Source organism: Antechinus flavipes, chromosome 6 (assembly GCF_016432865.1).
Source record: "Antechinus flavipes isolate AdamAnt ecotype Samford, QLD, Australia chromosome 6, AdamAnt_v2, whole genome shotgun sequence".
In the NCBI taxonomy this organism is placed as follows: Eukaryota; Metazoa; Chordata; class Mammalia; order Dasyuromorphia; family Dasyuridae; genus Antechinus; species Antechinus flavipes.
The window spans coordinates 210,008,131-210,024,303 of record NC_067403.1 but is presented as its reverse complement, the minus strand read 5'-3'; the positions used below and the strand labels follow the sequence as shown (position 1 = coordinate 210,024,303).

At 36.5% G+C, this 16,173-nt stretch overlaps 1 protein-coding gene across 3 annotated transcripts in view; it reads right to left on the bottom strand.

Moving 5' to 3' along the window:
* The window catches only part of IPO7 (importin 7), a 49,938-nt gene extending 36,174 nt beyond the window's left edge, over positions 1-13,764 (bottom strand). For 2 of the 3 annotated variants that reach the window (XR_007948545.1, XM_051967550.1), the window contains exon 1: positions 13,532-13,762. Coding sequence is in view for 2 of the 3 variants with exons in the window: in XM_051967550.1 (XP_051823510.1) it covers positions 13,532-13,615 (84 nt within the window). In the remaining variant the exon portion in view is untranslated. Of the gene's footprint in view, positions 1-13,531 lie in introns of all 3 variants that reach the window. The other variant, XM_051967551.1, reaches the window with a different exon arrangement.
* Positions 13,765-16,173: the final 2,409 nt, after the last annotated feature.

Sequence of the window (16,173 nt, the reverse complement as noted above, 5' to 3'; positions counted from 1 at the left end):
ACATGGATTTTAGAATTGAGATCATCCAGTTGAACTTTTTTATTTAAGATAAGATAAATAAGGCCCAGAAGCCTCCTCTGGGATTTATAAGTGGCAGCTAAGTGAAGTATGAACTAAGGTCTTCTGACTTGCATTCCATTATAACCACTTTGTCAATAAACCAGTAGCCTCTGCCTATCAATATTTAGTGAAGTAAAAATTGGAAGAAATATGCATTTGCCTTTCAGTTCCAGTCCCCAGCCAAAGGGACTCAACAATTAAGTCAGCAGACTTTTACCTCCAATTTACACAGGCTTCCATAATCATTCAGAACTATTCAATTCCATTTAAAAGCTGAGCTCCAGTTCGGTGACTACAGCTATCTTAGCCTCCACTTCTTATTCAAAAGACAACTTACCATTCAAACATAATCAACTTCTGGTATCCCTTAGCTTTAACCTGACTCACCTAATTCTATGTCAGTCATTTCAATACTTTGGACCTTTAGCTCCACCAATTCCTGGGTCAGTTTTCACCAATTCTGCTCCCAAGTCTCTGAGAACTGCTGCAATGTCACAAATTCATGGTAAATTTAAGTAGCCATTCACTATTCTGCTCAAAAAAAAAAAAAAAAAAGAAAGAAAGAAAGAAAGAAAAAGAAAAAAAAAAAAGAGTCATTCACTCTTATGTCCATTCCATATAGGCTATTTCCAAATCATTTCCACAATCCCAAATCCTCTACCTGCCACTTAAAGAACACCTTAATCCCTTTTTAAGCATCTTGAAATATCTATCCTTTCCAAGGCTAAACTCTACAAATGTACTCATGCCTATTCTCATTATTTACATGGCTTTCTTCTTAAGGTTCCATAATAAGAGTATAATGTAAATTGACAAACTTTTTTTGTTTAACTTCTCCTGCTCCTATTAAAATCTTATCATAGATTATCAATATCAAGATTCCTTTGTGGAAAATGTAAAAACTATGTAAACACAATTTGTTCTAGACAACTCATTCAATCCAATAAGGTTACTGGTCTTACATCTTACCATCCAAATTATCAGTTATGCTCACTATTTTAACCATTCTTTTCTTCTATCCAACAAAGACATTAGGACTTCATTTAAGCTAGTCTAAAATGATTAAACTGTTAATACCTTCTGACTCAAGAGTTCCCAATACATATTGGGATATATCACAAGGAAAATATTGACAAAAAGAGCCTATCCATACTTAAATATTTAGTACAGCTTTTTGTAGTAGCAAATAATTAGAAACAAAGTAGATGCCTACTAAATGGGAAATGGCTAAATAAGTTGTGGTACATGAATGTAACAAATTACTGTACTTTATGTAACAAATGATGAATATGGTGATTATAGAAAAGCATGGGAGTTATATAAATCGATGCAAATAAATCAGAACCAGGAAAATAACATATACTATGAATATAGCAAGTAAATAGAAATGGAAAGATTAAAAAAAAAAACCCTACACTTAATGCTGTGAAATTATAATAACCAAACTAGACCCCAAAGAAAAGACATGAGAAAATACTTAAATGCTCTCCAAGTCTTATTTCAATGTTATTTCAACTAACATGTTGGTTAGTTTTACTCAACTTCTCTTCCCTCTTTATTTTTTGTTATAAAAGGAAATATATAAATACCAGGGATTACAATTAAGGATTACAAAAGATCTAGCAACTACTCTAGGTCTTAGAATATCATATTTGTAGTGCAAAAGAGCTAGGGTTAAATTGTAATCCTGAATCTAAAAAAAAAAAAAAATGGCCCAAACCCCGAGAATATAGAGGAAAATTAGACATATATATATCAGGAGAAATATAAAGCAAACATTAAAAGACCAATTATAAGGAACTCAAGTTTAGTTCACATATGTGAAAATATTAGTAGTGCTTTTATGATTGTCATCATGATTATTTTGAAAAAAAGATGCGAGTATGATGGGGTGATTCTAAAAAAAATAAAACTGTAGGGAGAGACAAAAAGGAATAATTATCTCAAACAAAATGAGGCATAAAAGGAAAAACTTATACAGAAGATAGTAAAAAATAGATGCGATCCTATTCTCTAGATGAAAAAAGGAACAAATATATATATATGCATGCATAAGTGTATAAAAGTCTTTTAACTTCAGAAATAAGAGAGAAAGGGAATAGGATAGTGAGGGGAGATAAGTGGCAGGTAGGTTAAGGTAGGTTAAGGGCAAGGTAGTGAGTAGAAGTAAAGCAGAATGAAGAGGGATAGGGTAAATAGGGTGAGTATAGTAAGGCTATGTTAAAAAAAAAAAAAAACCCAAAACCTGAAATGCAAATAAACTCAATTTAAATAAATTTAAATTATTTTTCATGGATAAAAATCAATATAGTTTTAAACACAACAATTTTACCAAATCAATCTATTCAGTGTCAACCCCCAATTAAATTACTAAAAAATTATTTGACCAAGTTAGAAAAAATAATTAAGTTCACTTGAAAGAAAAGGGCAGGGACTTCAAAGAAACAAGGAAAAAAGATGTAAGGGAAGTAAAATGAGCAGTACCAGATCTTAAACTTCATTTTAAGGTGAGAGCATTGTTAAAGCATAAAGAGGATATTATTTTTACTTACTTTTATTATTAAAATTTTTGATACATAAAACCTATGTAAACCAAGATTACAAAAAATTGGGGAAAACTTTCATAGACAATCTCAGATAGAATGTGATTGGGTTAGAATATTACTATTTGTATTAAGAACTGATGAGCTAGTTGATTTACAAAACTTGGACTTACAAAAAATGTTATTCACTCACAGTAACAGATAGGAGTTGAAATAAGCATAATACGATCTTACATACATATAGGAGTATATATTTATAAATCTCTTTACATATATATATCCACACAATTGTAGTCTTCAGGGTGGAATGGGAGAGAGATAAAGGAGAGTAAGAAGTATACAACACAGCAAAGAACAAAAGGAAACCAACAAGGAAGCAAAGAAAACCTGGGCAGTTTTGAAAACTGTAGTATTATATAGTACTCTTGAAATAGAAATTTGTTATTTTATATTGAATCCTTTTACAATCTGCTGTGAATGTAGCAATGTTTTTTTTTCTCATTTTTGTATTTAAGTTTAAAAAAACTTTTAAAAATTTACTGAAAAAGTGAACTAAGACATAACTTCAGACAGGGTCTAAGGAGAGTTTTATTCAGTATGGGAGAGTGGGACCTTTTTTATAACTATCAAGAGAAAAAACCAGATCAGATGGGTTAAAAAGTGTACTGATAAAAAAAGGAAAATCTGCTGGAATAGTCAAGAGCAGAGAGGATAGGGGATCAAAGATCTTTATCAGAGTTTGGAGTAAAGGAAGGGAAAATCAGAGAATAGGCACAAAGAGTTACAAGGTTTTAAAAAATGGGTGGAATAAAAGCAAATAGTGGGAAGTTGAATCAAAGAGTAGTAAAAGGATTGGTATACTGCAACATATCTAACATATAGGACTGCTTGCCATCCTGGGGAAGGGGGTGGAGGGAGGGAGGGAAAAAATCAGAACAGAAACGAGTGCAAGGGATAATGTTGTAAAAAAAATTACCCTGGCATGGATTCTGTCAATATAAAGTTAATATTAAATTTAAAAAAAAAAAAAAAGGATTGGTACACTGTAGTGGAGTTGACAAATAACATGGCCATCATTTTCAGTTTTGTTTAATACCACCTTAGATTTCATCAGGGGAAGGGAAGATGGGAAGGCAGTAAATTCAGAGAAGTGGTCAGAACTTAAGATAAATGGCTCAAATGAAGCAGTACAGTAAATAATAGGACACTGAACATGGAAATGAAGCAAACCTGGGTTCCTAGGCGACCTTCAAACACTATCACTGTGACATTGGGAAATCACTAAAACAATCTGATTCTATTTTCTCATCTGTAAAATGGGAGAGTTGGGCCTGATGGATCCTAAGGTTCTTTCCAGCTCTAAATCGGATTCTATGAAGCACAGAAGAGAAGAAACTGACTTGGCTATCTTGAAATTGGTTAAATTGGTTAAATGCTCATTTTAAATCGCAGGATTTTTCCCTCCTCAAAAGTCGAGAAAGGCGGGAAAACTCCAAAAACTCAGCAGGACATTTTCTTTGGGGAAATGACAAAATCCTGGAGGTACAAAATGAACTAGGGGTACTACAAGTGTCTGAAGACAAAACTTTATTTAATGTTTTACCACAATTTCTGTTTTTCATATTATCCTATCAAGCCATTTGAAGTTAAGAGTTATCCATATTCGTCCTGAATGGACTGCAAAGTTAGAGCGGAGACTATAATACCTCTCTCTTAGTATGACTCTTTTTCACCCAACTCAGCTGCCTTTCATTCAGTCAGCTCTTCCTATTGTTATCAAGGAGGAAAAAATAATTTCCTAGTTTTCAATTTTTCATTTGGGTTCTTTTACAATGACTGAACAACAGAATAGCCACTACATGTAAATATTTAATAGCTTTAATCTGCCATTAAGCAGGATAGGGAAGGACCAGAAAAAGCTGGGAATACCTTCTATTCCAGAGCATATTAATCTGGTATTTGAGCAAAGGTTTCTCCTAAACATGCTGTGTCACTGGATGACCTTTTTGTTTAACAGCCAAAGAATCCAAGGACTTTCCCTTTCTACCAAATTCAGTACTATCCTCGATATTATATATTCCAACATTAGGAATGTTTTCCTCTAAGAATTTAAACAATTAGAGCTTATAAAATATACTTTACTTTCAAAAAACATTTTTGTATGCATGATATGTTCATTATTCTCTTTACTGAACACTAGCTTTTCTAATACAAAATGGATCTATTTCAGAAGAAACCACACCACTTGGTAAATATTTAGCATCATACCATAAAATGAAATTACTGAAATGTTGGGGTAAGGAGTTAAAAAGTTTAATTCAAAATTCTGCCAAGAAATTTATAAGAAAATTTTCAGAAAAGGTCATAATTATATCCATGAATTCCACTTTAAAAATCACTTTTATCTTCTTTTATTCTCTTTGGTTTACTATGGAGGAAAGGGGAAGTTTTATCCTCTTTAATATATTAATTTTACTTAATGGCAAGAGTGTTTTTATATGGGTTCCTAGGTTTTCAATTACAGCATATTTTTCAGTGGGTAATAATACTTCAGTTATCGGACCCTGGAGTTCCAATTATAGTTTTGCTAATAACTAGCTAATTTCATTCAAGTCCCTGCTCCTTTTGGTCCTAAGTTTCCTTCCTGTAAATGTGGGAGATGAAAAAAAATGTTCCAAGGATCCTAAAAAATTCATACTAGCTTTGTGCTAAAGAAACTAGATGATAAATTGAGCATAAGTTAGATCACCTCAAGTTTTAAGGCAAATCAATAAGCACTCAAATTAAATTAAGCACTTAGACATTCTGCAAACTTTACTGAAAACTGAACATGCCTTATCAATTTTATTCAATTTTTTGACGTTTTTCTGACCAGGGATTAAATGCTATGGTCTGTATTAAGACATTCTTTACATAAATTTCTTCCACATTTGTTCTGTGCCCAGTGAGATTATTATTCCCATTTTACCATGGGGAAACTGAGATTGAAAGATTAGTTGACCAGCCACTACATAAATCTGGGATAGGATTTAAATCTTCCTAAATCCCAGGCTCTTTTCACTGTAACACCTAGCTGCTTCTAGGATTGAGGGTAAATTACATGAACCAGGAACCAGATTAAATACTTGAACTCCAAAAATCATCCTGAGATCATAAATTTTGAACTATAAGGAAACAGCACATCCACTACAAACCCCCTACTATACAAATGAGAAAACTTGAGCCTCAGAATTTGCTTCAACTTGGACTATTTTGAATGGAATGCCAAGAATCTCTGATCCTGTCCTGTTGAACATATTTATTAATTACATATAAGTACAGGTGGCATGCTTGAAAATGTACAGATAATATAGAGCTGGAAGAAAAAAGTAGGCTAATGGCATACAGAGATCACCAAAGTAGACCACTGGGCTGAGTTTAATAACATTATATTAGCAAAGAATTGAACTCAGAAGAACAATAATAACAAAAAACAATCAGAAATACTCAGAACACCACAAATCGTCTCATAAGGTGATGAGTTCCCTTTTTAGGGAATTCAAGTGAAATTTTTCTTTACATATTCATTCAATAACACTGGATAATGAAGAGAGCAGGGTAAAAGCCTTGAATGTCAAGCTAAGTTATCAAGTACAATAAATTTAACATGAACCACACCAAATCATGATTATAATCCTAATCTTTCTTATCAGATGAGTCTCTAACATGGGGACACCCCATGTATTTCTTTATAAAACATTTCACAACTCAGTAGCATTTGAAATCTGGTTTTCTTTTTCTTAATGATAAAATATGCTTTCTTTCTAACCTGAACTCCAAATGTCTATAGAGAATGGTGTCGAGTTTTCCCCTACTCTGCTATCCTCTTCCCAACACAGATACCTTTGGTCTAATTCCCTTTGTGACCAACATCACCCTTTCTCTGGCTTGGTTAAAAATGCAGTCTGTTGCAATTTAAATGTTCTGTGCTATGAAAAATCAGAAGCACAGATCAAACTCATAACTTTAACCTTGCCTGAATATTAGTCATTATTAAACATAATAGTTGCCTAAAAACTCTCAATCTAAATAAATATTTTACACAAAATTTAAAAAAATACCTAGGCTTATGTCATATTTGGGGAAAATGACGTTTAAAAAAAAAATCAAATGCATCTCAACCCCTGCATATCTATTTGTAGAAGCAGGCAACACGAAATCATGAGTGTAGAATAATACATATAATCAAATTTTTGCCATTAGTTTTGCTGAACTTTTTTTTTCATACTTTAATATAAGAAATGGAGGGGAGAGAATTACAGTGGAAAATTAGGTGATGCTTTCCACATTTCCTTTTCAAACTTTTTTCTACTATTATGAAAAAAGCTTGCTAAACCAAATATTTATTGGTGAAAAGTAACTGAAACAATTTCTTCTTGGCAGATTCAATGATCTTGCCAAACTAATTCCCAGAACTTTTCCTCTTTCTTATAAAGCATCTGCTTAAGCCAAACTGAGCTCTATGCCTTTGTATTCCCATCACCTCACCCAGCTCCAAGTATTTTTTTCCACAAAGTTTTCCTTTACCTATCAGCTAAGGCGGAGATCTCCTAAAGCACTATGTTAGTACCTTAACACTTGGGTACTTGTATATATTTTATATTCAATTTCATTACATTAATCAATCAATAAGCAATTCTTTAGTGCAAATTTTCTATGAAATTCTGCAACATCTTAAGATCTCCTATTAGATTGTAAACATTTGCACAGTGGTTTGAGATATTTAACATGTATAAGACTGCTTGCCATCTAGGGGAGGGGTTGGAGGGAGGGAAGGGAAAAGTCAGAACAGAAGTGAGTGCAAGGGATAATGTTGTAAAAAATTACCCAGGCATATGTTCTGTCAATAAAATGTTATAACGAAATAAAAATGGTTTGACAGTCAAAATACCTGTACTCAAGTGTTACTTCTGATATTAGCTATGTTACTAAGCCTCAGTTTCTTCCTCTGTAGAGATAAATACCAATAGTATCTACTTCATAAGGTTGTTCTAAGATGTAAATGAGATTAAAGAATGTTTTTAAAAGTCATTCTTTTTTTATATACAGCTCCTTGCTTTTAACAAGTATGCTTAATAACAGTTGATGTTTAAAGACCTCCCCATCTAAGAGCCGAGTGAAATAGATATAAAGCAATTACTGGCTCATTTTTTTTTAAAAAATCTGTGATTTCAGAGTGAAAAAGTAAGGAAAATGAAGTGCAAAAAAGTTAAATGACTTGTGCCATTACAGCACTGATAAATGCAGCCTAGAAGATCTTTCCCTGAGTCCAATATTTACTACAATATAACCATATTTGTTTCTCATAATATTACCATTAAAGGAAAAAAAGCATCACTGTACAAGGGACACTGGCCAGCAGGTCATTCTTAATCTTCACTCTTAATCTGCTTTTCAGTATCTCCAAGCAAGAATCTGCAGGAATAAAATTCCTGAGGTGCTCACCTATTTTCTAAACCTGTTAAGTAGTGATTTCATCCACACATGAGTTAACAGTAAGTTGCAAAATATTATCTCTTCACACATTAACCCTCCTTGTCTTCTTAAACAGATCTGTCACTACTTCAAGGGCAAGAAATCTTTATCATTTCCCATGCTTGGCTGATTAAAAACTTGTCAATAAACCTCTTCTTCCCAACTTTTTAAAAATCACTCCCAACCTAAAGAAAATTATTCTTTGTGTTGTGTTTATTCATAGGAACTTAAATACCATACATAATACACAAATACCAAGATGGGCAGCTAGATCCTCTTCAGACAGACACTAGCTATATGATCCTGGCCCAATCACTTAACTTCTGTTTGGCTTGATCCACTAGAGAAGGAAATGGAAAAACACTGGAGCATCTTTGCCCCCCCCCCCAAATCCCATAAATAGTATGGTCCACAAAGAGTCATTTACAAATGAATGACCAAACAACAGAAGATATATATGCATAGAGAAAACCATTCAATTAAATTACCATTTGATCCTTAACTATAAGCATATTCATAATGACATCAAGATGATGAACCAGTCTTCTGGAAGTTAGCCTTTCAAAGGATCACAGGATTTAACTAGAAGGAATCTCTGATCAACTAGGCTAACTTCTTATGGTACAACTAAGGCAAAGATTTAAGTGTCTAGTCCAAGATCACAAAGATCCTAAGTATCAAAGCCAAAATTTAAGCTCAAGTTCTGGGAAACCAAATCTAGCACTTCCTACTTGACCATCCTAGCACAGTGCAGGCACATTCCACTGCTAAGAGTCACTATGATGTATGGATACAAAAAGTAAAGAATTCGTTGCCTTTTAAGAAACTTACAAAATCAATGGGCCTGGTGTCAGGAAGACCGGAATTCCAAACTAAGCTCAGACACTTTCTGTGATCACTAACTATGATCCTTAGCAAGTCACCTCACCTCATTTGCCTCAGTTTCCTTCTCTGTAAATGAACTGGAAAAACAAATGGCAGTCTACTCCAATATCGCTACCAAGAAAACCCCAAATGGGATTATGAAGAATCATACCCTACTGAAATGACTAAACAACTTAAGTTATACTTAATCTGGGAAATGGTAAATGCTTATACAGAGGAGGTATTTAATAAATTAATATTTGTGAAATTGAACTTGCAAATAACTTGGAGGAATGTAAAAGTTAGTTCATCCTTTTGTAGAATCAAAAACATTTATTAAGCACCACTATGTAGGAAGGACTTTCTCACAGCTGGGGAAAGATAAAAACAAAACCTGTTCTGCCCGCAAGAAACTTACATTTTATCATACAATGTACATATGTGTGTATATATATATATATATATATATATATATATATATATATATATATATATATATATATATATATGTATATATATATATATAAATTATATATAACTGTATGTATATATATTAAAAATATAAAAAGTTATTTTGGGAGGAGGTAATTGAGGGAGTAGATTAGAACAATCTCCATGTAATAAGTGTCCCAACTGAATTTTGAAGGAAAAGGAGAATTTTATAAGGGAAGGGCATGGAGAAAGTACATTCTAGACTTGGAAGAAAGCTGGTCAAAGCATGAAGATGGGAGATAAGCTACCAGAAGACAGGCAATTTGGGGTTAGATTTTAAAGACTACCGAGTTAAGAATTCAATATAAAAAGATATTAAGTGCTTATTAGGTGCAAGATACTAGGCAAGGCTAGGGTTAAATGCCTATGTGTACCAGCTTCCTATTGAGCGTTCTTTCCAAACCACCCATACCCTGCAGTTTCGTTACTTCCAATCACCAATATATATATGATTGTAAAAGTGGTGTTAAAAATATTTTTAGAAGTATAGATAATGACAGAAATTATCCTTTAGAGGCAATGCCAAATAGCAAATGTATTTTTCTTTTAACAGAATTAATGAAAAAATGATACGAATGGAATGTAATACTATGCTACAGTTGACAGTTTCTATCCTTTCCCAAAACAGGATTTGTCTAAAACAAATTATCACTTCCTCATTCTTACTTACATTCTTACTAAGTCTCAAGTCTACAATGAAGATTTATTTAAGTGCTTCCTAAATCGTTATCTTTTCACTTGATGAACTAGTTAACCAAAATCGTGGAAGCTGCCCAGAAAAGGTTAAAAAGCAGAAAGGTAGACTAGTTGCAAGGAAGCCCTGACAGATCAGAGAACATTCTACCAGTTTTCCAGGTGAAGGAGGAAAAAAAAAAAAAAAAAAAAAAAGAGTAAATTGGCATAAATTCTCAAAACTTAAATGTCAACTAGGTCACAAAATCCAGGCAGGTTGCCAAAAATTCTTTATGAGGATTCAGCAGTGTTCAAAATATTCAAAAGTCACTGAGAGGCAGCGTTATAATGGAAAGCTGACTAGACTTAAAAAGGGACTAGGATCTCAGTTCTATGATCATAGTCAAACCTCTTCCCTTCTCTGAGCTTCAGTTTTCCTCATTTTACAGCTAATTTTATACTGAACCCTGCTCTACCCCCAATTAAACGATTAAAGAAAAGCTTTATAAATTACAAAAATCAAATATCAAAAACTGCTATCATTACTAGACTTGAGCTCAAATTGTCTTTGGCCACTAGTTTTTAGTTTTGCATAAACTAAAAGTGAATGGAACTTATTGAATATTTATGAGTTCAATAGAATGTTAGCTACAGAAGCTTAAGAGAATTTCCATTTGTTTCACACTATCCCTAACCCTAAATTCAGTGCCAGGCCTGTAGTAGGCATTTTGTTTAAAAAAAAAAAAAAAAATTTAGCAAGAATGACTAAACTGTAAAAAGCTTTCTCTCAGATAATTTATCTCAAATCTTCCAAGTGGACTGTGAGCATCTCCTCTGGCTTATGAATTAGAGCTGGAAGAGATCTCAAAGGCATCTAGTTCACCTCTTTTATTGTAAACATAAGGAAACTGAGGACAGCCAAGTGAACTGATATAGGATCTGAACTGGGTCACCATTTTTTCAAATCTAGTCCTCTAGTTCAGTGTCTATCTCATAGGCTGACCCTAGCCTACCTTTTCAGCCCCACTCATTCTTGAGACAGAAGGCCTGCCTTCTTGCAGTTTGGCATAAAGTACATTCCATTAGTTATCTCCTTAAATCTGCAAACTAGTTGTCCCTCAGGCCTGCAAGGTTTTCTTTTGTGATCTTTCTCTTCAAATCTCTGGTTTCCTTCAAAACTTGCTCAAGTGCTACCTTCTACATGTTGCCTTTCCTTTTTCTTCCCCAACTGCTTAATCCCTTCCCCAACAAGGTTACTCTGTATCTACTTTGGGTTTTATACATCTCCACATGATTGTTTGATCTTCCCAACAGAATAGATATATAAATATATCTGTATCTATATATATTTATGCTCCTTTCCTTGTCCTATTGTGCCCAGTACATAGGTCAGAGTCTGACAATGAGGGGGCTTAATGTTTGCTGGCTGATTAAGGAACTCAATATTTCTATGTTAAGTAAATTAAACTTGACAGACTGTATTAGCTATCTAGTCTACCCTCCTCAACCCCATCTTTCTTGTTAAATTGTTAGACCAACAAGATTGGGTTTTAAACCACTATAGCATATTAACACTTGATCCAAAGCTTTTTTTAAAAAGACAAAAATCAGTTCTTTAAACTTTCATACTATTCCAAAGTAATGTGGAAAAAATGTATTAAACTCCAGCATTTATAAAGCACAAAATTAAAACCAATTAATAATGTTATTCACAGTAGAAATTTCTTCCATCTGACAGCTTTGCTTGCCCAAGGTGACTTTGAGGTACTCAGAATATGAAGAAGCAATCCTGAACCTTTGCATGACAGCATTCAGTCTAACTCAAACTTAACATACAATCTAGAATTAACAAGGTTGGAAAATGGACATTAGGATTTAATATTAAAATAGAAACTATTTCATTGCAAACTAAATGTTTTGCTTGAAATATGAAGTTTCTTGACGTCAAGAATCTATACTGTTCTCTATACTATCTAGTATATCACAAATGCAAGGAGTCTCTCTAGAATTGGCAGGTGCACTGCCTTGGAAAAAGATGGTTCTGAAGGAAGAAAATGTTTAGTGCTGTTGTCTTACTTCTTCAGAATACAACAGGAGATTCAAAGATCCTGTGACTCACATCATTGACAGATACTGAAAATGTTATCATTATGTGGGGATAATATTTGTGTCACCTACCTTCTAGGTTGATTGTCAACTGACTATTGGACATCTACAACTGGATGTCCTATAGTCATCTCCAACTCTCTACATCCAGTCTCACTGATGAGTCAGTACAAATGATTCACCGAAGACCATACAATCACTGAAATAAAGCATCTACCTAACAGAGAATTCCTCTGAAATACAAACAGTAAAGGGGAATAAAATGAAACTCTTAGCCTAGAGTAAACGTGCATCATAGGCAGCCCCGGGTTTAAGGAATGCTGGTTTTGGAACGTTCAGAAGTTTAGTAGCAGGAATACCATTTAAGAGCAGTTGCATCAAGATTCACAAGATTGGTCACACCAATTTGGTCACGCTACTACATGAAGATATCATTGAATGTCACCAACATCATTCCCAGGTGCTGGTTCGTTTAAAGAGGTAAGTGCCTGACTATGAGGCAAAATCCCCCAACGCAGTATCTGTCCATGCCTTAGAACCCCAGCAAGCCTGTAGATCAGGGAAAGCAGGAAGCACCCCCATTCCACTGACAGGGGAAACGACAAAATCATTGCCCAAGGTCACGAAGCCCGCCAGCGTCGGAGCTTATGGCCAGAATTGGGTCTCCTGAGACCAGCGCCCTGGGATCCCGACCTGGGGAGGCTGGCGGGGGTAGGGCCGGTCAGAGGTCATCGGGTCTGTCCAGAAGCAACAGAACGCACACCTGTAGAGTTGCAGCCTGCTGCCTGTGCCCAGCCCCGCTCGCCCTCCTTCTCGAGCATCCCGGGTGGGGATGCTGCCCCGCCGGATCTCTGTGGCCCCCGCCACCCGGTAAGGGCAGGGCGGAATGCGTCCCTGCTCATCCCTGACCCCGTTCCCGGGAGACGTTGCTGAAGAAGTAGCCCAACGTGGTCCGGGCCTCGCCGGCAGGCGGGAGGCGAGGACGGCAAGCGGCGAGGCGCGGGCCGGGCCGACCTCCGAGTGTCCGGGCCATGTGTCCGGGCGGCCAGAGCGGCCCCGCCTCAGGGGGAGTTCTCCCCGCCGGCGCCGCCGCCGCCTCAGGCCCCAGGCCCCGGCCCGGCTCGGGCCCAGGCGCCGCCTCTCCGGTCCGCGCCGGCCCCGGCCCTCCTGCGGCCGCCGCCACGGGCCGCCGGCGCCCCCTCAGTCCTCCCCGGAGGGGCCTCGGCCGCAGCCCGCAGTCTGCTTCCCCGCCAGGCCCCGCGGGGCCGCTCGCTCCGTACCTCATTGAGCTGGCGCTCGGCGGCCTCCCGAAGGGCTGGGTCCATGGTGCCCCGCAGGGCCTCGATGATCGTGTTGGGGTCCATGGCCGGCGAGCCGGGGGCAGGGAGAGCGCTCGGGGTCGTGCTGGGCCGCGAGTAGCGCCGCTCGCTGCGCACATGGACCCGCCGCGCTCCGCAGCGGCAACCGGCGCGAAAGGAAAGAGAAGCGCCAAGGCCCCGGATAGAGCCTCTTCTCCGAGGCGGGGAGGCGGGAGGCACGCGGGCCACTTCCGCTCGGCGCGCCAGCGCGGTGCTCTCTGGGAGTTGTAGTCTCTCAGCCTCCTCAGGCGACGACCCACGTGGCTTAGGAGTGCCTCTCTCTCCCCTTATCCTTCTCCCCCTTTTCCCTCCTGTCTCCCCTTCTCCCGCGCTTTCTCCCCCTCTTCCCCCTCTCCGCCCTGCTCCAATGTAGATGGGCTTACAGTCTCCGAGAAGGAAAAGTTGTTATCGAGGATGTTAGGGGAAGACACTCTTCCTGCCGCTCTTTCTATGAGCTACACTAGGATATTCTGAGATAGTATGATTCTCCTCTTAATTAAGTGACAGAGTGGTCAGAGTCCTGGACCTAGACTTAGACCTGAGTTCAAATGTAAACTCAGATTGGAAAAGTCTCTTAACCTTTGTCTGCCTCAGTTTCCTCATCTGTAATTTGGAAATAATAATAGCACCAAAATAAAATAAAATAAAATAAAATAATTATAGCACCCACCTCCCAAGGATGCAAGGATCAAGTAAAACTATATTTGTAAAGCAGTTTGCAAATATTAAACCTCTCCCATCAATCCTATTATCATTATCTTTACATTGACACATACAGATAATATTATATCAATACTCAGTTTTTTGTTTTCTTTTCATTATTTCCAGCTAAAAGTCCCATAGACATCTCACACTCAAGGTTTCCAAAACATCGAATTTTTGCTCCCCTCTTCCTATCTTTATTTCTTGTGGGAACCCATATTATCTTCCTCTCAATCACCCAAGCTCAACTTCATCCCGTTCCCTTTCTCACCCCTCATATCCAATCAGGTGTCAAGTTTACCTCCTCCTGTCCATTTACATAACCACAAATTGTGTTCAAGACACAAATACGGACTACAAAATGAAAATTTTGCCATTATTTCTCCAGTTTCACAGAAGAGCCTACATCAGAAATAATCTTGAAACAACTACAAAAAATAAATTTGACTTTTTTTCCTCTTAAAACAAGTCATCTAACCATTGGTATAGTTTGAAATTCCAAACAGTCAAGCAAAAAAAAATTTTTAAAGAAACATTTATTTTTTATTCATGTAGAAAAAAAAACACATAACACAGAAATTCACCTCTAGGTAAAAGGAGACAGCAGTTACCATTGATGGGCTCCCTATAATATTCCATTTTTAAAGAACAGTTCAACAGTAGTAAGACTTTTAAGTTCCATATGTGTATTCTCTGTAGAAGATGTATGGAGAAAATGTAGATGAAAATATACAAAATGAAAAAGGGGAAAATTGCTAATCTGCTCAGGGGAAGGAAATAATAAATAGGATCACATATCTATTAATCCTTGTTAATTTGACATTGATATATCTGAATGAAGAGATTTTAAAGAAAAGTAAGGGACCGCATGTGCAAAAATGTTTGTGGCAGCCCTCTTTGTATAGGCCAGAAACTGGAAACTGAGTGGATGCCCATCAATTGGAGAATGGCTGAATAAATTATGGTATATGAACATTATGGAATATTATTGTTCAGTAAGAAATGACCAGCAGGATGATTTCAGAAAGGCGTGAAGAGACTTACATGAACTGATACTGAGTGAAATGAGCAGGACCAGGAGATCATTATATACTTCAACAACAATACTATATAATGATCAATTCTGATGGACGTGGCCCTCTTCAACAATAAGAAGAACCAAATCAGTTCCAATGAATTGAACCAGCTACACCCAGCAAAAGAACTCTGGGAGATGACTATGAATCATTACACAGAATTCCCAATCCCTCTATTTTTGTCTGCCTGCATTTTTTATTTCCTTCACAGGCTAATTGTACACTATTTCAAAGTCAGATTCTTTTTGTACAGCAAAATAACTGTTTGGACATGTATACTTATATTGTATTTAATTTATACTTTAACATATTTAACATGTATTGGTCAACCTGCCATCTGGGGGAGGGGGTGGGGAAAAGGAAGGGAAAAATTGGAACAAAAGGTTTGGCAATTGTCAATGCTGTAAAATTACCCCTGCATATAACTTGTAAATAAAAAGCTATAATTTTTAAAAAAGAAAAGAAAAAAGAAATATTTGAATGATAAGCCAAGTCCAAAGGTCTTGAGCTGGAGAGAGCCATCTGTACCCAAAGAGAGGAATGTGGAAAAGGAGAGTGGATCACAACATAACATCTTCACTTTTGCTGTTGTTTGCTTGCATTTTGTTTTCTTTCTCATTTTTTTTCTTTTTGATCTTATTTTTCTTGTACAGCATGATAATTGTAGAAATATGTACAGAAGAATTGCACATGTTTAACTTATACTGAATTATTTGCCATGGGGGAGGAGGTAAAAGGAAGGGAGGAAAAATGGTGGAATACAGGGTTTTGGAAGGGTGAATGTTG